The 22,111-nt window shown below is 38.0% G+C and overlaps 1 protein-coding gene across 5 annotated transcripts in view; it reads right to left on the bottom strand.

Moving 5' to 3' along the window:
* R3HDM1 (R3H domain containing 1) overlaps positions 1-22,111 on the bottom strand; it is a 177,229-nt gene that overhangs the window by 99,603 nt on the left and 55,515 nt on the right. For all 5 annotated transcript variants that reach the window (XM_024764119.1, XM_024764118.1, XM_024764117.1 and 2 more), the window contains exons 2-3: positions 10,431-10,639; positions 8,781-8,991 (exon numbers count right to left, since the gene is read on the bottom strand). In XM_024764119.1, coding sequence (XP_024619887.1) covers positions 8,781-8,951 — 171 coding nt within the window. In that variant the 5' untranslated portion in view covers positions 8,952-8,991; positions 10,431-10,639. The remainder of the gene's footprint in view (positions 1-8,780; positions 8,992-10,430; positions 10,640-22,111) is intronic.

Here is a 22,111-nt window from a genome sequence, read left to right on the forward strand (position 1 = left end):
ATATGTATAACTAAATCACTTTGCTGTACACCTGAAACTAAACACAACATTATAAATCAACTATACTCCAACAACAACAACAACAAAAATCCAAAGGCACAGGATTAAATATCTAAGGTAAAGTCCCTGGAGAAAGTCAAGGACTCTGGTTTATAGTTACCCCGTATATTAAATGAAGATAAAGGATCTTACCATCCACCATCCTAACGATGATATATGTGAAAGTTATTGGAGGAAGTAAAAGTATTATGTAAAAGCATTCTACATCTGCAAGATGTGGGGAACATCTTCTTTATACATGTCATAATAAAGCACTGTGAAAAGCAAATGTGCTAGCTATCATGTGTATATATCACCCAGGTTCAATAGAAAGAGCACCAAATCGTAGAAATAATTAGAAAGGTAAAATGTACTATGGGAAGTCAATTTTAAGTTTTAAAAGTTGAACTCATTAAATACTTTTAAAGACAAAAGTACAGTATACAGATAGGGAACTTAATACATAGAAAAAGTACTGTATTGAAAATTTTGGGAGCTTATGTCAAGAAATAAATTTTACTTTTAATTACTAAAGAAAAAAATCTGATGTTGCATGACAATAAAGGGATCAATCTGAGGAACAATATAGTTGTGCTATTGCTAATGAATAATTAGTAATGATTATGATGATGATTATAAATATCATATTACTAACAGCATCTACCATCTGTTGGGCTTTTACTATGTAGCAGGTATATTACATACAGCCTTTTATCTTTGAGGAAAAAATAGTTAAGATTTGTATGATTTTACATGGACATAATCTTACTGAGCCCTTTAAACAGAAACTTCTTTACATGTTTCCTCAATTAAGGAATTTGATGCCCATTAACCTCACGGTTGGAGAAGTGTGGTCTCCCCCCTGAGCTTTTCTGATAACCTTATTAGACTGTCATTGCTTTCCTGTCCCTTACTTGCCCTATCCTCCCCCTTTTAAATAAATACATTGGAACTAACTTGGGGAATACAAGATGTAAAAGTCGCATATTAATTATCACAGGGCTTGCTATAGAAGCTGAGGATATACTAAACACCTGCTTCAACTGATTCTGTGTATAGAAAATTCACTCATATATATCAGAAGCTGTTCATGCACTCTGGCACGTGAGGCCTACTTGTTAACAAAAATCAGTTCTATTATTTCCTCCATAACAAGGGTTACCAACACAATTTGGACTCGCCATCCTACTGTTCAGTAGTTTGTGGGAAGAGGGATCAATGTTTGAACTGCTCCGAAATACGTTTTGGATTGTATTTATAGGTACATGTATACAGATGATCATCCCTAGACAAAGCATTTGTCAAGTACAAAGATACAATTGTAAAACCATGGGAAAGCTGAGTTTGAACCTTAGAGCATAAGATTCCTAATTTTACATTTCAAATAAATGGCGGAAATAAACACAAGTAATTTACCCTAAATTTAATGTGAAAAATCTATCTCTGAGAAAAATCAAACCACAACGACCACATGATTAAGTTATACAAAGGAAACCAAAGCAAACACTCCCCCCACCCATTTATCCCATGTTAAAGGTTAGTGGTAGTCTAACAAATTAAGATTTTTCTGGATTTAGAAACCTGACACCTCACTACCCCAAACCTTCCAAATATTTAATAATCATACAAAGTCCAACCTATCACTCAAGATTTGCAAGAGGAATGGTGTGTGTGTGGCAACAGAAAAATTACTAAGCAAAAACCCTTTGTACAATTATTTGGGACCATATCAACAATTCAGAACAACTCCAAAGCAATTATGTGGGAAAGTGAACTTCTTGACATTAATGCACACATACTGCTTGAATTACTTCTAAAGCATTCTTAAGAAATTCTTAAGAAAGTAACCCTAAAAATTCTCTAAAAGATTATATAGTTTCAAATAAAACTGAATAAAAAACACAATTAACATTTCTGAAGAATAGAGTCACAGAAGCGAAATTATTTATAGAAGAAATGGTCAAGGAGTTCTATGAGATAATATCTGCTTGGAACCATTCAAGGTGATGCCTAATGTCTGCTGGCCTCTCTCCAGCTTGATGAAATTATTATTATTTTGGTTTATGCAACTTTATTGAAGAAAAATCAATTAGTAGCAGAGCTACCAGTTTATCACTTATCCATTGACAACTTGCATCATTTACTCAGTGTTATATTAAACAGTGTATTGGAAGATAGATTAACTAATAGCTCCAAGCCTCCTAACAATGTAAATGAAAATTACAAAATGTGTGAGACCCTATTTTGGAATACAAAGAGTGTTTGACTTCCAATTTCCATTCTCTGTAGAACAAGAGCAGGTCATTCCTTCATTGACATGCACAAAACACATCACATTTTCCATTCTGCTGATGCTATCAATTCAATACCAATTCTCCAGCCACATCAGTTATGAGCATAAAGTATATCATGGAACCTCAAATCTCTAACAGTGGAGGGTTTAAACAAGAATGGATGCTGCTAGAATAATGCTGCTTGCTTTGATGTGACAACTCAGCTTCCACCTTCCTCCCCCTCAGATGATTCTTCAGCACATTAGAGCAGTGAGGAATGGTTTTAGTCTCATAACAAAGTTAGAGTGAAAACTCTGGCCACATAATATACATGCTCCATTTTTTAAAAAAACACTTCTGAATCTTGGGTAACTGTTCTCTTGTAACTACTCTACAGCTTCTAAAAGCAGTTACTGTCCAAAGCTGGAAGAACGTAAGTATTCGCAGATGAGCATGTGAATGAATGGAGGGAGGTAAACAAAATGTAAAATGAAAAAAGATTAGGTCTGACAGGGGAGCAGCCAGATAAGAAAATCAAAAAAGGAACCATAATTTAAAGTTTATTCCAGTTGTAATGAAGGTTATTCTGACTTTAAGGTAGCATCACATGGCATACTTCTGAGTCCATTCCCGAGACAGCCTGCTGTACTTATCTCTGTCTGTTTTATAGATCCATGCAACCTCTGGCACTAGGGGATCATCTGGGTTTGGATCACATAGCAGTGAACAAATGAAGAACATTTTATGTAAATGTTATCCTTAACAAACAGTAGAAAATCATAAGATTTCTTTACAGTTTTATACAAACAGTAGAAAATCATAAGATTTCTTTACAGTTTTATACTATGACATCCCTTCATTTAAAAATGAGTTTTTCTAAATAAAATATTAAGGGGATGGTCAGGAAATTAAGACTTGGAAATGGATGAAATGTATGCTTCCTTAGGAAAACATTTCCATTTCCCTAAGTCACTTTATTTTTTCGGTATGCGGGCCTCTCACTGTTGTGGCCTCTCCCGTTGTGGAGCACAGGCTCTGGACGTGCAGGCTCAGTGGCCATGGCTCACAAGCCCAGCTGTTCCGTGGCATGTGGGATCTTCCCGGACTGGGGCACGAACCCATGTCCCCTGCATCGGCAGGCGGACTCTCAACCACTGCGCCACCAGGGAAGCCCCCTAAGTCACTTTAAACATTACGATGCTGAAGGAAGACAACACACATAAATTATATTCACGGTAGCTAACTTTCAGAATGATAGAGAGGAAAGCAGAGAATATATTGACTAATTCAAAATTCTTAATAGGGAACCTACATTAATTGGTACATACATCTAAAATTTGAGTAAAAATAATAGTTGCTATTTAAAATTAAACCTTCAGGCAGTATCTTAGAGGTAACAAAAGAAGACGAAATGCCTAGTAGTATTTTTTAAAAAAGGCATTTCATAATAGGTAACTCCCTATTAAGTTAAGAGGTAACTGTATATTAACCGGATTATTTTTTCAACAAGACGCTCTATTCCCTGTTGATTCTTAAAACAGCTGACTTTATTTTACATTATGCGAAAACAGAATGACAATTTTTTTCTAGTTTTATATACTTCATTCCTAATTTCCATTACTTAAATCTCTTCTCTGTATATTATTCCAACTGTAAGCCCCTTGCCAGACACCTTGCACAGAGGCATCTTGGACTTCAAAATCTCCAAGCAGAGTAAATATACCCACATACAGTAAATTCTTAATAAACATTTGAGTAAACAACAAATATAGCATTCAGTGGATTAACATAAAACAAATTCTCATATTCTCCTTGTTCCTCCCCCAGTCGTTACAGTCACCATACTATACGGAATGTGATGTCAGAGACCAGGCCCATTTTTCCTTGCTACACTATGTCCTTGCCATGGAATAGGTTTTCAGTAAGTGTTTGGGGAATGCATGAAATTCTCCTGTAGTATGAACAACTGGGCCATGATTCAAGAATGGTCGTCAAAACGTTTTTGTGCTTATTGCCAAGGGCAACACAACAGACATGGTAGGAAATGCAATACAGGCATACCTCATTTTACTGCACTTGTCAGATACTGTGTTTTTACAAACTGAAGGTCTGTGGCAACCCTGCAAGTCTATCGGCACCATTTTCCCGACAGCATCTGCTCACTTTTGGTAATTCTCAGAATATTTCAAACTCTGTCATTATTATTTTATTTGTCATGGCGACCTGTGATCAGTGATCTTTGATGTTACTACTGTAATTGTTTTGGGGTGCATCAAACCACATCCACGTAAGATGGCAAGCTTAACCAATGTGTGTGTGTGTTCTCACTGCTCCACCAACCGGCCAGCCGTTCCCGTCTCTCTCCGTCTCCTCTGGCCTCCCAGTTCCCTGAGATACAATAACACTGAAATCAGGCCAGTTAATAATCCTATACTGGCATTTAAGTGTTCAAGTGAAAGGCAGAGTCACACGTCTCTCAGTTTAATTCAAGAGCTAGAAATGATTAAGTTTAGTAAGGAAGGCATATCGAAAGCTGAGACAGACTGAAGGCTAGGGCTGCTGTGCCAAGCAATCAGCCAAGTTGTGAGCACAAGAGAAAAGTTCTTGGAGGAAAGTGCTACTCCAGTGAACACACCGACAGAAAAGTGAAACTGCCTTACTGCTGATACGGAGAGAGTTGTAGTGGTCTGGATAGAAAATCCAAGCAGCCACAACATTCCCTTAAGCCAAAGCCTAATTCAGAGCAAAGCTCTGACTCTCAGCAATTCTGTGAAGGTTGAGAGAGGTGAGGAAGCTGTGGAAGATTGAAGCCAACAGAGGTTGGTTCATGAGGTTGAAGAAAAGAAGCCATCTCCGTAACATAAAAGTGCAAGGTGAAACAGCAAGTGTGATGTAGAAGCTGCAGCAAGTTATCCAGAAGATCTAATAGCCTTCTACTGGAAAAAGATGCCATCTAGGACTTCCATAGCTAGAGAGGAGAAATCAATGCCTGGCTTCAAAGTTTCAAAGGACAGGCTGATTCTCTTGTTAGGGGCTAATGCAGCTGGTGACTTTAAGTTGAAGCCAGTGCTCATTTACCATCCTGAAAATCCTAGGGCCCTTCAGAATTATACTAAACCTACGCTACCTGTGCTCTATTAGTGGAACAACAAAGCCTAGATGACAGCACATCTATTTACAGCATGGTTAACTGAATATTTTAAGCCCACTGTTGAGACCTACTGCACGGAAAAAAAGATTCCTTTCAAAATATTGATACTACCACTCACTGACAATGCACCTGGTCACCCAAGAGCTCTGATGGAGATGTACAACAAGATCCGTGCTGTTTTCATGCCTGCTAACACAACATCCATTCTGCAGCCCATGGATCAATGAGTAATTTCAACTTTCAAGTCTTATTACTTAATAAATGCATTTTGTAAGGCTATAGCTGCCACAAACAGTGATTCTTCTGACGGATCTGGGCAAAGTAAATTGAAAGCCTCTGGAAAGATTCACCATTCTAGGTGCCATTCAGAACACGTGTGATTCATGAGAAGCTGTCAAAATATGAACAGTAATAGCAGTTTGGAAGAATTTGATTCCAACCCTCCTGGATGACTTTGAGGGGTTCAAGACTTCAGTGGAGGAAGTAACAGCAGATGCAGTGGAAACAGCAAAGGAACTAGAATTAGAAGTGGAGCCTGAAGACATGAATGAACTGCTGCAATCTTATGATAAAACTTTTAACAGACAAGGAGTTGCTTCCTGTGGGTGAGCAAGGAGAGTGGTTTCTTGAGATGGCATCTACTCCTGGTGAAGATGCTGTGAAAATTATTGAAATGACAACAAAGGATTTAGAATATTTGATAAACTTGGATGATGAAGCAGCAGCCAGGTCTGAGAGGATTTGATTCCAATTTTTTTTTTTTTTGGGGGTACGCGGGCCTCTCACTGTTGTGGCCTCTCCCGTTGCAGAGCACAGGCTCTGGACGTGCAGGCTCAGACGCCATGGCTCATGGGCCCAGCCGCTCCGCGGCCTGTGGGATCCTCCCAGACCAGGGCACGAACCCGCGTCCCCTGCATTGGCAGGCGGACTCTCAACCACTGCACCACCAGGGAAGCCCTAATTCCAATTTTGAAAGAAGTTCTACTGTCAGTAAAATGTTACCAAACATCATTGCATGCTACAGAGAAATGGTTTGTGAAAGGAAGTGTAAATTGATGCAGCAAACTTCATTGTCTTATTTTAAGAAATGGCCACAGTGACCCCAACCTTTAGCAACCACCACCCTGATCAGTCAGCAGCCATCAGCATCTAGGCAAGATGCTCCACCAGCAAAAAGATTATGCTTTGCTGAAGGCTCACATGATGGTTAGCAGTTTTTTTAGCAATAAAGTATTTTTAATTAAGGTCTGAACCTTAATTAAAAGTTCACTACGAATTAATACATAATGCTATTGCACCCTTAACAGACTACAGTAGAGCATAAACATAACTTTTATATATGCTGGGAAACTTCGTGTGACTTGCTTTATCGTGATATTTGCTTTACTGCAGTGGTCTGGAAACGAACCTGCAGTAAGTTCAAGGTATGCTATAATCCAAATTAATTGCTTGTTGATAAACGTGACCTGAAAGAGTGAACATTAGGTGTAGAAAAGAAACTAGAAGGAAATCTTTTACTATTTCAATCACAAATGCAATAGAATTTAAGCATTTTCTCTGATCCAATCAGGATACTGGCATTCTGTCATCACTGAGTGTACTGACTGCAGGCATGACAATTTTTTGCAAGTGCTATTACTAAAAATGACTAGAAAAATTATGTTATTCCTCCAAATTTCTTAGATAATTACCAACTTACTATACTGAATCAGTGGGGCCTAAATGCTTTTTTACTGCTGTATGAGTTGCTATCAATTTCTAACACATTTCTGGCATATAATGAAGAATAAAGTTTTTGACTGAATGAAGGAATGAAATAACCTTTAAAAGAACCTTCTTAAATTATTCTACAAAAATAAGATACAAGTTTTGGCATGTAGCCCTCAAGGTCTTTAGGATGTAGAAAGAATGACAGAATATTTTCTCCAAAAATGAATTCTTTATTCATAGGGTTAAACTGAAACAGAAATGTTTGGCTTCCCTGGTAGCGCAGTGGTTGAGAGTCTGCCTGCCAATGAGGGGCACACAGGTTCGAGCCCTGGGCTGGGAGGATCCCACATGCCGCGGAGCAACTAAGCCCATGTGCCACAACTACTGAACCTGCACTCTAGAACTTACGAGCCACAACTACTGAAGCCCGCACGCCTGGAGCCCGCGCTCCACAGCAGGAGAAGCCACCACAATGAGAAGCCTGCGCACCAGAGAGAGGAGTGGTCCCCGTTCACCGCAACTAGAGAAAAGCCAGCGCGCAGGGTCTTATGCCTCCTCCCTTGAATCCAGGCAGGCTTTATTGACATGTGTCATCAAAAGACAGCAGTGGAAGTGACATTCTGAGACTTCTGAGCCTAGGTCAAAAGAAAGCTTGCAGCTTTGCTTGGCTATTGGAACATTCTTTCTGGAACTCTGAGTTGCCCATAATGAGTCTGATTACCTGAGCCTACTGTGCTGGAGGGACCACAGGTAGGTGCTCCCAGTTCCAGCTGAACCTACATTCCAGCCATTCCCACCAAGGGGCCAGGTATGTGAGTGAAAGAGTTGTGGACCTTCCAGGCCAGCCCACCTGCCATTTAAATATCAGCGAGGGATCTCTTTTGACGCCTTGTATGAGAGAAGATTCACTCAGCCAAGCCCTTGTGCCAAAACCTGACTCACAAATCATGATCTATTAAAAAACAAAATGTTGTTTTAAAATTGTGAGCTTTGTTTTGTGATCAGCTGTTGTACAGCAATAGATAACAGGAACACTGAGAAGTGAACACTGTGAGTCCTACTTGAAACAATTTTTATCTATCTTGAATCTGTGGACCAACTCATCAATTTCTATCCATGCCTAGAATTAAAAGCCTTCTGAGTGGTTAGTTCTAAGTCATCATACATGTGTAGCATCAAAAGCCTCAAGTGACCTTTTTTTCCCCACCAACCTCTTTTCTCAGTCATAGTTGATCAATTGCTTCCCCTAGGGTTGTTTTTGCCAACACAACTCCTGCAGTTTCAATCTCTCTAATTCTAATATCCTCTAATCTTAGGTTATTTTCGACTCTCACAACACGGATAGGCGCAGAATAGAACAAAAAAGTATAAAGCCACTAAAAAAACATATTGGCCACATACAAATAAAAAGAAATATATTACATGATACAAGCAAATCAAAGAGCTAGACTCAACAAGCTAATCCAGATGATTCCAAAAAACAGCTGGTAGGCATGTCTCAAAAGGTCAACTTACCCTTTTACAATTCTGAAAGTGAGTTTTGTATGAAAAGTATAATTATATAGAGAATATTTAATATTTGTAGCCGGGGGGAAAATCCTGTTTACCTGCAAATCAATATTGTTGTCAATGCAACGTTCATTCTTCTCTGCCAAAATCTTCCCATAGTTTTCAGATTTGATAAGATTTTCAACTCCGGTTGTATCTTTCACTTCTGCCTCCAAATCCTTCATTGTTTCAGTTTCATTTTTTACAGTAACAGTATCAGACATCCTCATTAGCAAAGGTTATTTTAGAATTCTACAGGGAACTTGAAGCCTTAGCAAGCAAGAAAAAAAAAATTAATTCAGTTCGAAATATTTCTTACATTGAGTTCGTGCACAACATTGACTAAGTGCCTTCTATGTTCCAGGAATAATGTAAAATATACACGGATAGAAGCAAAATTCCTGCTTCTAAGGAGCTGCAAAATACAGTTTAGTGGCAGACATATTCAAAAATAAAAAATCATAAAACAATGAGATAAGGGCTATAATAAGGGTATGAGGTGATTTTGATGTGCACACCACTTGTGAAAATTCCCAAGAAACATTAAGGAATAAGCCCTATTGAGATGTAAGGTAATGGCTGGAGAATTATAAATGCATATTTAGGTGACATCAGAAATCTTTTTCTCTGAAGGGATATTATAAGTATTACCCTGTGAAAAAAAATTTTCCTGTCATAGCTTTCATCTAGATTTCTGAAATTTCTAATTTGTTACATTAACCTGCAATTCCAAAAGGAAATAACTTAAAAAATAGACAGTAACAGTCTATACAAAACACAGTTGTGAATCTTCACTAATAACTGTTCAGCGTTATGAATCAAGCATTGGAAACTCTCCTGACTCATGTGATTCAGGGCCAAACAACACGTATGGGCTCTATAGATCAAATATATAAGATGCCAATATATTTCATATCTTTAGTGAGTTTAAGACAACAATGGGGACTTTACACTGAATATCAAATAGGAATGTATCAGATAAAGCTGTCATTTTAGGACCTGTGAGAAATGTGAACCTGAACAGCAGAACTTGATGTAAACCACTCGGTTTTTTCGAGCCTTATTGAGATATAATTCATATATAACAACGTGTAAGCCTAAGGAGTACAACGTGATGATTTGATACACTTATATACTGTGAAGTGATCAACACAATCCATCACACCACATAAATAAATTTTTGTGTGTGTGGTGAGGACAAAGACAACTTATTTCAAAATGCATCCAAAAAATGTAGATGAATTGATGGAGAGGTAGAGGGATGGATATAGATGGACAGATGCAGGTTAAAGCAAGTAAGATAAAATGTTAATAATAGAATGCAGGGGTGGTTAAATGGCTGTTCACTGTAAAATTCTTTCAACTTCTCCGTATTCCTGAAAATTTCTTAATAAAATCTAGAGGGGGGTGAAAAAACCAGTAGAACTTCTCTTTCCTATATAGAAAATTCAAGAGTTCCTTTCCTGAAAGAATGTTTTGCAACTAAGTATCTAAACAGATTTCAGAAATCCATAAATACATCTGAAAAGCTTAAAAAAAAAAAAGTCTTCCTTAATTATATCCACACCAAAGTTAAGTGGTTCATTCTCAAAACACTAAGGTTACTAAGGCAGGAGGGGGTACTTAAAGTACTCTGGCTCCTTGCTTTTTGTATATAAGATTTTGAAAGAAAAAGTGAGATGTTTTTCTCAAGTGACAAGACAGGTTACCTGATGTGTTCTATGGATTTGGGATTGTGGTGTCCCACAAAAATAAAATAAAATAATCCAAGGTTCTTTCTCACAGTTGTCAGCCAGGATGTCAATTGTCTTGACCAATTTGGAATCTGGCAGGAGGAGTCCCATGTCCTTGTCACCACTGTAGATTCCTGGACTGAAATGGACTGTCTTGCATCAAATATATCATTCCTTTCAGTGGCCTAAAATTCAAACAAAAGAAAACATTATAACAAAACAGCCGAGGGAAATGAAACACTACACAGTAAATTGGAAATAAAAAATATTACTGCTGGTGACTTTATTATTTTCTTGTCCTAAACAAGAGCCAGAACACTTAATTACAACCAATTCTGACATGCATTGGTTTTGTGAGCCTGGGTAAACCATGAGGCCACCTAGAGAGTTTTGCAGTAAAAGCAGAAGGAAGAAGAAAGCAAGGGAATGTATTAAGAACCAAGTACGTGGTCTGTGCTGTAAGGGAGATATAATTTTCGTTTTAAAAGGTTTTCCCAAGATCAGAACCAGGAACACTTGCCTCCAAGAACTATGATTTTTAGAGTTTCTTCCAGAGCTACAACTCTATGGACTTAAGACAGTAATTCTGAAAAATAATCACATTCCAGGTTTTTAAAAGTCCAAAAGAACAAAAGCTATGATAAGCCATTTAACATTTTCAAAGAAACGCACATTGCCTATAAAGGGTGGTGTGACTATTTATAAAGACATCTGAAAGACTAAAGCCAAAATTCTCTCAGTGTCATCTGTTTTGAAAGTTAGTTTCATTTAAAACTTTTCTGGTGCAAGTGACTACATCACAGCAAAAAAACACTCTAAAAATCCTATATAGCTCTTCCATCTTCCTTTGACAATTTTGTTGTCAATAAACACAAAAGCACAATTTTAAGGTGAAACAACTGAGCATAATGAGGTCCAAGTATCAAGAGATAAAATACTAATACTGCCGAGCATGCATCACAGAAGAATTCACATCTTATACTAACTCTTCAAAAAACAATTTTGAAATGGAATTATTTAGAACCCTGATACAGATACACATTAGTTTTCACATCTCAATGTCACTCTGTTTGACTACAGGATAACAGAAAAGGAGGTATCATAAACAAATGTCAAAACTGTTTTTAACTGACATTGTCATCTCAATATGACCAAGGTTCTGGGCCACTAAATCAGATGGCTAGGCTTAAAAAAAAAGAAAAATCCACCCAAAACAAACCAAAACATACTTAAATATAATTTTTGTCATTAAAAATTTTTTCTCTCATAAAATGGTAGACACAAGATGGCAGCACTCACTAAGCAGCCAAATTCTTTGTGTTCCTGCAGACTTTGGGATTTAATCATGAATCCTTTAAAATCGAAATTCTAAAGAAGCATGGTTGTAATCCATTTAAGAAATGAATAAGGCATCACTAAGGTAATAGCTGCAAGGGGTAATGAGGGAGAGGCACAATGTGAAAAGGTGAACGCATCAGAAGATCCTCTGAGGACCTGTGCAACCTTAGGGACCACCAAGTCCAATCATAATTTACCATGCAAGTTATTAGCGCCCAGGAGTATAATAAAATGACTTGTCCAATGTCCAAAGTCATACAACCAATCTGTAAGACCAATACTTGCTAATAAGCCACATCACTTGACCACAGATTTAATGAATGCTGCTGAACCAAATGGCCAGTTATTGCCTGGGAAGGAGACAACTGGTATAATAGAAAGATCAAATGCATTAGCCTTAGACCCGAGTTTAAGTCCCAGCGCTGCCAGTTAACGACCTCGGTAAACTGCTTAATCTCTCTGAGTCACAATTTTCTAAACTGTAAAGTGGGGAAAAGATACTTAGCTGATAAACTGTTAGAAGAACTGAATGGTTTAAATGTAAAGCACTCGCCACAGCCTCTCTTACACAGTGGGCGCTCCAAAAATGTTAGCTTCCCTCCATGGCTAGAACATGGCTAGGGCAACAACTGGCTGAGGCTTAGTCCGCTGTGTCCTGGCTACACCCTGCACCATGGGAGACTGACAGCAGGCCCACCACAGGTGCGCAGGGGCTTTGCACACCTCAGGCCTCCTCGTGCATGTACCCTACAAAGCTCAGCAGAGGAGAAGGATGAGCGTTTGTGTGGACGCGCTAAGTTACGGGAGGAAGTGCAACAGCCTCAAGGGGCTCTCACTAGCGCCTTCTCATTTAACGTCCAAAATTCACATAAGCTTTGCATTCTTCTCATGAATATTAATATCTTTGTCTTAAATACAAATGTTTTCCTCTCTAAATCTTTAAGCAAAAGAGGTATTCCAGCTTTCTGGTCTTCGCCAAAACAAAATCCCTTTTATCTTGGCACAAAGCCTACACTTTTACAGTTACCTAAGGCTGTGTGGACGTGTAGGCGTCAAGTACATAAAGGCACAGACACATCATATTACATCTCTGCCACAACACTTAGGAGTGAATTAAATGCATCCTAATGTAATAAATAGTTATACAGTAAGTCAAAGTGATTAAGGAACTTAAATGAATCTGGTAGGTTTCTACAATAGAAAGACAACTTAAGAGAAAAAAAAGTTGGCATTTATTAAGTGCATACATCTGAGTACCTACAGTTAGTGATATTTAAAAACTGAGTTTCTCAGACTCTGTTTCAACCTAAAAGAGATGGATATATGTGCTCAAAATTCATACTCAACTTTGAAAAAACATTCTTCCATTCGGTAACATGTTACTTATTAGGGACATACCAAAGATTTGATTACATACAACTTCTGTGCTACCAGGTAGCCAACAAAAGAGAAATGCCACATGTATGTATGTAGACATAATAAAATCTTCAGAACCTTAGGCACAAAAACGTTGGCACCCCCTCAGCACCATAAGCAAAAGGGAATTAAAGGGAAAACTAAAGATTATAACCTATAAAAAGTAAAACTATAAAAGTACAGGAAATATAGGAAATATTTTATAATTACTGGGTGAAAGAGTCCTTCCCAAACATGATGTAAAAATCTAGAAGCTATCAACGAAAAATAGTAACAAAACTTACAATGATGTTTTAATATATTTCTGTACAACAAAAATATAACAGAGATTAAAAGGCAAATGATGTAATAAAAAATATTCCCAACACAGAAGTGCCAAAATCTGTAAAGTAAACAAGGTCTTAAAATCAAAGAGAAAAGGAGAAATAGGAACTGCAATTTACAAAAGAAACACAAATAACTACCACCCAAACTACTCATAAATAGCTCACCATGTGCAGGTACTGTTCTAATACCTTTCATAATTAATTCATTTAAAGCTCACAATAATTCTAGAAAGTAGGTTCTATTAATATCCCTGTCTTACAGATTAGGAAACTAAAGCATGGAGAAGTTGATTTGTCCAAGTTCAAATAAGTCACATAGCTGGTAAGAGTGGGATATGAAGCAGGATATGAACTGGGGCAGACCGGTGCTCCACTGTAAGCTCTTACCCACAGTGCTGTATCATCATTCAGGTGTACCAAGAAGAGGAGCAATTTGGGCTTACAGAGCATCTTTATTTCAAAAATACTTAGAACGTGTGGTAACGGTAACGTGTTCAAGACAGAAAGTACTAAACTTATCCTTTTCACATAGATAGGAGTTATGTACTACTGACTTCTTATCCATCGTCAGTCAGGCTAATCACTACTGAGTTATCAGAACTGTCAGGTAATCATCCACTTTCTCTTATTCTCTCTATCTCTTGTGATCTTAAGTATTAAACTATGTAAACTTGGCTGGCAATAAGGATTCAATTTGTGGCAAAGAACAACATGAAGCCTAGGAGCTTACAAACGATAACTATGCATAGTTAAGTGCCTTCCTCCAGGTAACGAAGCAGGGCAGAATTAAGATCAACATTTGGAAAGTATATGCAGTCTATGAATGAACAGTTTCTCCAGTGAAAATGTCAGATACAATTTTTGGCAATAAAAATGAAACACTGATACTGCTAATTCAAAGGATCACCTTATTCTGCCTATGGCCTAATATTTGGTTCTACAGCACAAAGAATTGAAGAATTAGGCAATCAAAAATAATATTCTAATATTATTAGAAAAAATTCTAATTTCACACAATGAAAACCAGTTTATTCTAGATAAAACAAAAAAAATTATTTAAGGGAATTCCCTGGCAGTCCAGTGTTTAGGACTCTGCACTTCCAGTGCCAGGGGCCTGGGTTTGATCCCTGGTAAGGGAACTAAGATGCCACAAGCTGCATGGCACACACACATACAAAAAAAGTTAAAATTTTTGGGGGGAGGAAAGAAATGTGGCCCTACAGGTAAAAAAAGAAAAGGAGTTCTCTTCACATGAATATTGGGGTGGGGGGAAGAGTCACATCATTGAAGTTACCTGAATAGAATTTGGCAAAGCACACAGCATTGTTCTTCCCTTATTCAAGGTCATTTCATTAGACAGACACAATGCTGTATTTCTTCCCTTAGAGAAAAAAATGTAATCAGGCAGGCACATTTATAAAATAAACCAAAGGCACAAAACCAACACACAGTTTCTCCTAAGGTTATGAATTGACACAATGAATTGGCTAATGGCCTCTAGGGAGAAGGGAGGAACCCCCACACTGTTTATGCTTTTCTTAGAAATGGTAGAAATTCACATTCTCAGAGTCAATCACTTGTCGGTTACTTGAACAAGAATACAAGCAGCAACATTTCAAAATGCTAAATGTCTATGTGATTTATAAACAGTTGCTGTCATCCAATAAAAGTTTACTGAGTAACCTCAGAAAATAGTACAGCTGCAATAAGTATTAGCTATACTATTTAAAATGACCAAAAGAGAAAAGAACTACCTTGACCTGAAAGAGTTTGTTAAACCCAAATGAGGAGGTTAATAATGACACTTATCAACAAATACATAAAATAATTTTAAGAGGATATTTAAAAAGAGAAGAAAAGGCTTGCTAAGTTTAAAGACCAGGAGGGAATAATTTATTAGTGGAGTCCTACCATATTACGAGACAAATTACTTTTATGTAAAAAGTTATATGGCGATGTAAGGTGTTACACAAATTCATTGCATTCTGAGTAGGAAAAGAGAGAAGGAAAAAGAAGCCCATTTAACGGAAATAGAGCGTATGAACGGAGGTTGAGGACAAAAAAATGTGATGATAGCTAGAGTTGGCAGGGCATGGTGAAACACTCTCAAACACTGTGAGTTCACATTAGTAAACAATTTATGATAACGAAGTTTAAATTCCTCCTATTCTGTGCCCAACAGATCCACTTCTGGATCTACACAGTGAAGAGACTCATACACGTACATGAGCAGACATACAAAAATATTCACTGAATTGTTTTATTTTAAAGGATGGGAAAGACCAAATGTCTACCAATACGGAAACTGATTAAAATAAAAAGCTTAACAACTATGGTATACCCATATTGCACGACACGCTAAAACAATTAAAATGAATGAACTAAAGCTGTATCAATACAAGTCCCCAAAAGAATGTTAGACTGTTTAGTGAAAAAGCAGAATGATCTCTATAATACAGTGCAACTTAGGTAAAAATTTTAAAACCACACAATCATGAATGGGAAGGATACACACCTATTTCATGTTAGTAATTCTCTCTGGAGAAAGAATGGGTTTCTGGTGAGACAGTAAAGGGGTTTTAATCATGTCTTTATTATTTTATTTCTTAAAGAAAAAGTCTGTAGCAAACACAACAAAAGGTTAACATTTGCTAATTCTGAATAGTAGGTACTGAATGTTTGTTATAATTAAGTACTGAATTTTTTTTTTTTTGGTCTTGACATTTTTTTCATTAAAAATGCTCTAACAACAGGAGAATAACATCAAAGGGTGGATGTATTTGAAGTTGAGAAGTTTGGTATTGATCTCATAAGGGACAGAAAGCCTGAATAATAGAGGAGCATATTTTAAGAGAAGCCATGGGGAATTATTTTAGCTACAATATAGATGGACTGTGTTCTAGCAGGTAAAATGTTATGAGAATTGTGATGGAAAGTGACTACAGAGTTTAGACAAAGAATTAAGAGGTGAAGGCTGAAAAGGGAAAAGGAGATTTCATTCATTCATTCTCATCATTTGGTTGGTTGCTCTAAGTGCTGAGGATATAACTGAGCCACGCAGGCAGGATCCCCAGTACTCCTGGTGTTCACATTCTACTGCAGAAACAAAATAAACAAGACAATTACTGTGATATGTGTGTTAAAACCAATAATATTAACAACAAACTCTTAAATAGCTACTTATTATTGATGAAGCACTATTCCCAATGCTTTAACTGTATTATTGATATTTCATTTAATCCTTATAACTACCCTTCAGATAGGTGCTCTTACTGTCTTCATTTTACAAGTGAGGAAGCTAAGGCAGAGAAAAATCAAGCAGCTTGCCCAAGGTTGTATGACTATTAAGTGGCAGAGTTAGGATTTGAATTCAGGTAGTCTGGCTCCAGAGCCCCTGCTATTAGCCACTACCTATATATACTGCCTCTAGAAATGAAGAGGTTGACATAACAGAAAGTAATTAACTGGGGGAAGCCAACTGGATACAGGGGTGGTCAGGGGAAAGTTTAGGGATGCGACAGAATAGTTATGACAGGATACAATAAAGGTGTAGGTGTGCTTGCTACCCACTAACAGGAAACACAGGAGGGGAAAAAGAGGATTTGGCGCAGAACAATAATTTCAGTTTTGTATACAGCAAATTTAAGGTACCTTCAGGACATTCAGGTGGAGAAATCTAACCATGAGTTGGATGATCAGGTGCTAAGGACAGAAGGCAGGGCTGATGCTATTTACTGGGTAGAATCGCTGTATAGATGGAAGCTCTGAATTATCAACCTACATGAAGTTGCTGAGAAACCACTGAGTAAGAAAATTAGTGGCCTTGGGATAGAATCCCTGGGGAATACCAAACCTTTAGGAGATAAGCAGGAAGGTGGAGGAACAAAAGGAGTCTACTGGATTTGGTAACAAGGTTAGCAGGAGATGCAAAGTTAGGGGAAGGCTGTCACGATAGAAAGCGTGTAGTAAAGAGAAAAGGCCACTAGAGAAAGGATGGAGAGAGGCTGGAGGCTTAAAAGGCAAAAAGGGCGAGACTGAGAAGGAAAATCTGAAGTGGAAAGAAATGAAGAATTGGGGTCACAAGCACAAATGAAGAGATATGCCTTACAAGTATTCACTGTCCTCAGAAACTGAACGGAATGTGACAGGAAACTGAGGGAATTCATATCTAATATAAACACTTTCTCTATTTTACCTAGAACATTAATTTGCTAAAAGTGAGGAAGCTGGGACAGCCGTGGAGTTTTGGAGGAATGATGGGTGAGGATAAATATTGGAGTGAGTCCATAGGGGGGCCTCATTATGGCTGACTCCAATATCCAGAACTGTTTAGGCACAGTCCTTCCAGGGGGAAGTCTGCAGATGACAAGACTGGAGGTTTCTGAGATTCTTTAACTGAAGTCAGTGCAATGGAAATAACTGAAACGAGACAGCTCAGGTCCTACTTGGCTACTGGACAGGCTAATGTCCTTTCACAGCCATTTCCAGACCTGATGTTATATCACCGTATATACAGCGCTTAAGAAGCCAAATCAAAATGTAAAAAGTTGGATGTTAGGTATGCTAGAGCCCTAAAAGAAGACTTTCTATATTTTTATGTAGTGGGGTTCTAGTCTGAGCTGAAGCGGAAGCTAAAGGAAGTGTTTCCATTAGAGAACCAAAGCAGGGGAGAGGGGGGAGACAGACAGCTCGTGGTGCGCAAGCAATTGAGGCAAGTACATTAGATTCTAGCGAATATGGCACCCTGAAGACTAATCATATTAGGGAGCTCTAGGAGACAGAACTTTTGGCAGGGACACGAGCCCATTTATGGCAAGCACTAGCAAAAGCGGCAGCGAGCCATGGGCCAGAGAAGTACAAAATTGAAAGAGCATGGAAGGGCTGTTCAGGAGCTAACGAGATACCTTGGAGAATTCTGGGACAACTTGGTGAGATTCGGAAGGTGTTTAGACATTGGCAGATGAAGGTAAGAGACAATGCAATAAAGTCTGGGCCATTAATGTAACTCTGTACCTGAAGGCTTTATAAGTTACCTCCTAACAGAGTGCTAGTGAGGGGGAAATGTATTTTGCCTTAACTCTAAACCTATCATGGACCATATCGGGAGCTCCCTACCTATATGTTAAATGCAGGACTGAAATAAATCAGGCTGTGATAAGACCTCTTGGCACATAATAAGATTCCCTTTAAAGACCACGTGGAAGAAAAAAGACTGGTCTTACCATCTGATTGTGCTTTGGGAAATAAAGAACATTCAAAGGTTTAGACTTCTGGAAACTGAGCACAGATAATGAGGATGTGAGAGGATAAATTAAGATAATGGGCATGTATGAAGAGAGAATATAGATTTTTGTTCCATATTGAGTTTGAATTGATTATAATTCATTCTTTACATAGTATATTATCTACTTAGAGATGCTTTTAAGCTATGGAACCAGCTAAAGGGAGCTATTTAAAGGGAGACACATCTGTTTTTTTTTTTTAAGTTATTTAAAAAAATTTTTTTTTAATTTTTGGCTGTGTTGGGTCCTCGTTGCCACGCGCAGGCTCTCTCCAGCTATGGCGGGGGCTACTCTTCGTTGCGGTGTGCAGGGCTCCCAATGTCGTGGCTTCTCTTGTTGCAGAGCATGGGCTCCAGGCACGTGGGCTTCAGTAGTTGTGGCTTATGGGCTTAGCCGCTCCTCAGCATGCAGGATCCTCCCGGGCCAGGGCTCAAACCCGCGTTCCCTTCATTGGCAGGCGGACTCCCAACCACTGCGCCACCAGGGAAGCCCAAAACATCTGTTCATTCAGCCTTGACTTCAGAGTTATCTCTTATAATAACCAGAACCAGAAAAGTAAATTATTTCCCTAATAAACAATACCAAAGACACTACCAACAGTTAGAAAATAAAATATTGTGTAGTAAGGCATTTGGCTGGCCTTTGTCCCTGGTTCCTGGGAGGTAGTTTCTAAATTTTTGGAATTTTGGGTAATTCCCTGGTGGTCCAGTGGTTAGGACTCAGTGCTTTCACTACCTTGGCCTGGGTTCAACCCCAGGTCAGGGAACTAAGATCTCAAAAGCCATATGGCAATAGCCAAAAAATAAGTAAATTTAAATTCTTGGAATTTTTGGAGTGAAGGGAATACTGATGGTGGGTCCTGATATTTTATGCTAATGAGGTAACTTATGGTGGGGCCCCTACATAATTTATGCTAATGAGATGACTCAGGATGGGGATTGGCCACACCTGAGAGACTAACCATGTGATTAGAAAGTTGGGGCTCTGAGCCAACATGATATCAGCATTACCTCTGGGAAGGGAAGGGGGGAGATTGAGAGATTGAGTTAAACTGACTGGCCAATGATTCAATCAACCATGCCTAAGTAATGAAACACTAATAAAAACTTTAAATGCTGAAGCCTGGGTGAGCTTCCCAAACTGCAATATCCTGTCACACATCTCTGTACTGGGAGGGTAATACATCCTACCTCCATGGAGAGAGGAAAAGGGAAGCTTTGCATTTGGGATCCTTCCAGACTTTGCCCTATGTATCCCTCCTTTTGGCTGGTTCTGATTTGTATTCTTTACAATAAAACTGTAATCGTTAAGTACAGCGCTTTCCTGAGTTCTGTAAGTCATTCTAGTGAATTTTTCAAACCTGAAGGGGTAACGGGAACCTTCGAATTTGTAGCCAGTTGGTCAGAAGTGAGGGTAGACTTATGGAGGACCGTGCCCTTAACCTGTGAAGCTTGGCCTAACCCTGGGTTACTTAGTGTCACAAGCCATTGCAGTCATCAACCTTTTGCATAGTCTAGTCTCATTCATTACGTTCTTGCCAATGTATTTTGTGCTAGGTTATGATAATTTTGTGCTACAGATATGATGATGTCTGTAGTTTACAGTTCCTGAATGAAAGTGAATATCATGAGCATAATCCTAGTTTATTCAGCTATTCCTAATGCCATCAATGAGAAGGCATATCTTTATACAGACTGTGGCAAGTCCCAGGCCACTCTATCAGAAGCGTTCTGTCTTTATGGTATTTTAGCTAGACTCTGATGTGGTGTTCCCTTTACTCCTTCAGAACTCTATTTCACTTGATTTTTTTTTTTCCCTCTGTACTACAAATGTAACTAAATGAATTTATCTCTACGTACTTTTTATCCATGACTAGCATTTCATTCTTATCACAGGATCACAATGGAAATTCTTTGCGGGCCTTAAAAGTATTAAGCTCTGTCATCAAAGAGTCTTTGCAAAATTCATGCTGGGCTCCTGGCACATTTATCTAATCCACCCGAAGGTTCTTTGATGGCTTAATGTATTTCATCAACATGTGAAACTTCGCTTTCTCTAGCATTTGAATCACTAGGTCTAACATGACCCACTTCCTCCTTATGACAAAAATGTTTCCATTATAGGATTTTAATTTAGGTTACAATTGGCAGACATTCTGTTTTATAACTACTAATGTGCCACTCTTCACTTCTTGAACTGCCAACTACATTCTTTCTAACAAAGGATCACAACCCTCTTTCAAGAAAGCACCTAGGGATTTTGTTCAGGGGAAAAAGGCTCAAAAATGTTTTATTTCTTTTCAGTCAAAGAGCATTTCATAGTCAGTAAAAATAGCTTAAAAACAGCTTGAGGTAGAACAGGTGTTGTCTTTCAGTGGCCATGATCTACCTTCATACTCTATAAAAGGATGTGTACAACAAAGTGCAAACACTATTATAGCTTGAAGATGCTGCTGCTAGGCATGCGTGAACACCGCTGAGAACCTCCCGGTCTCTAGAAATTCACACTATCCACTATACTTGTACAGTGAGCAGATATAACTTCTCTTTAAGGTACCTAAGGTTCTGTCCAATTTAATTGGTTCAACTTCCTATGGCTGTGCACAAAATGAATAGATCCAGTGTAATACGTTTCACATTGAATTTTTTAATGGCTTGCTTTCATTATTCCTTAAGCTATGTCCACTACATCATACTGTTTTGGCAGTTATTAATATTTAATAAGTTTCTTTTGCTTTCTTTACAATTGTGTCACTGGAATTCAATGGGGGCATTCAGTCTACAATTTTTGTTGTCATTCATTTTCTACCTGTTAAAAGAAGTTGTGGTTTAGCTAGCACTTTCAAAGTACTGAGATAATAAAACATTGTGCTCTCTCTCTCTGGTGATCCTATATTATAGCCTGCCATCAGATGTGCTTGGTAATCAGCATTGCATATGTTCAAACTCCTTGAAAAAAACAAAACAAAACAAAACAAATGGTGTATGATTTTTGTGTAAGTGCCTGTTGTTGAAAAAGGAAATCATATACTCTTCTAACTATTTGAAAATAAAGGAAAAGAGAGATGTCAAATCAGCATAGATTAAATAATGATTTATAGATACCATAAAGCAGTAATTCTTTTTTTTTAACATCTTTATTGGAGTATAATTACTTTACAATGGTGTGTTAGTTTCAAAGCAGTAATTCTTAATTATTTTTAGACCATAAAAGAATCCTGCCTGAGAAACTTATTAAACCCAAGGATCCTTTCTGCAGAGATGCAACACTCAGGGACGTGTATGTTCACAGATAT

Source organism: Neophocaena asiaeorientalis, unplaced genomic scaffold, assembly GCF_003031525.2.
Source record: "Neophocaena asiaeorientalis asiaeorientalis breed wild unplaced genomic scaffold, Neophocaena_asiaeorientalis_V1.1 scaffold102, whole genome shotgun sequence".
Taxonomy (NCBI): Eukaryota; Metazoa; Chordata; class Mammalia; order Artiodactyla; family Phocoenidae; genus Neophocaena; species Neophocaena asiaeorientalis.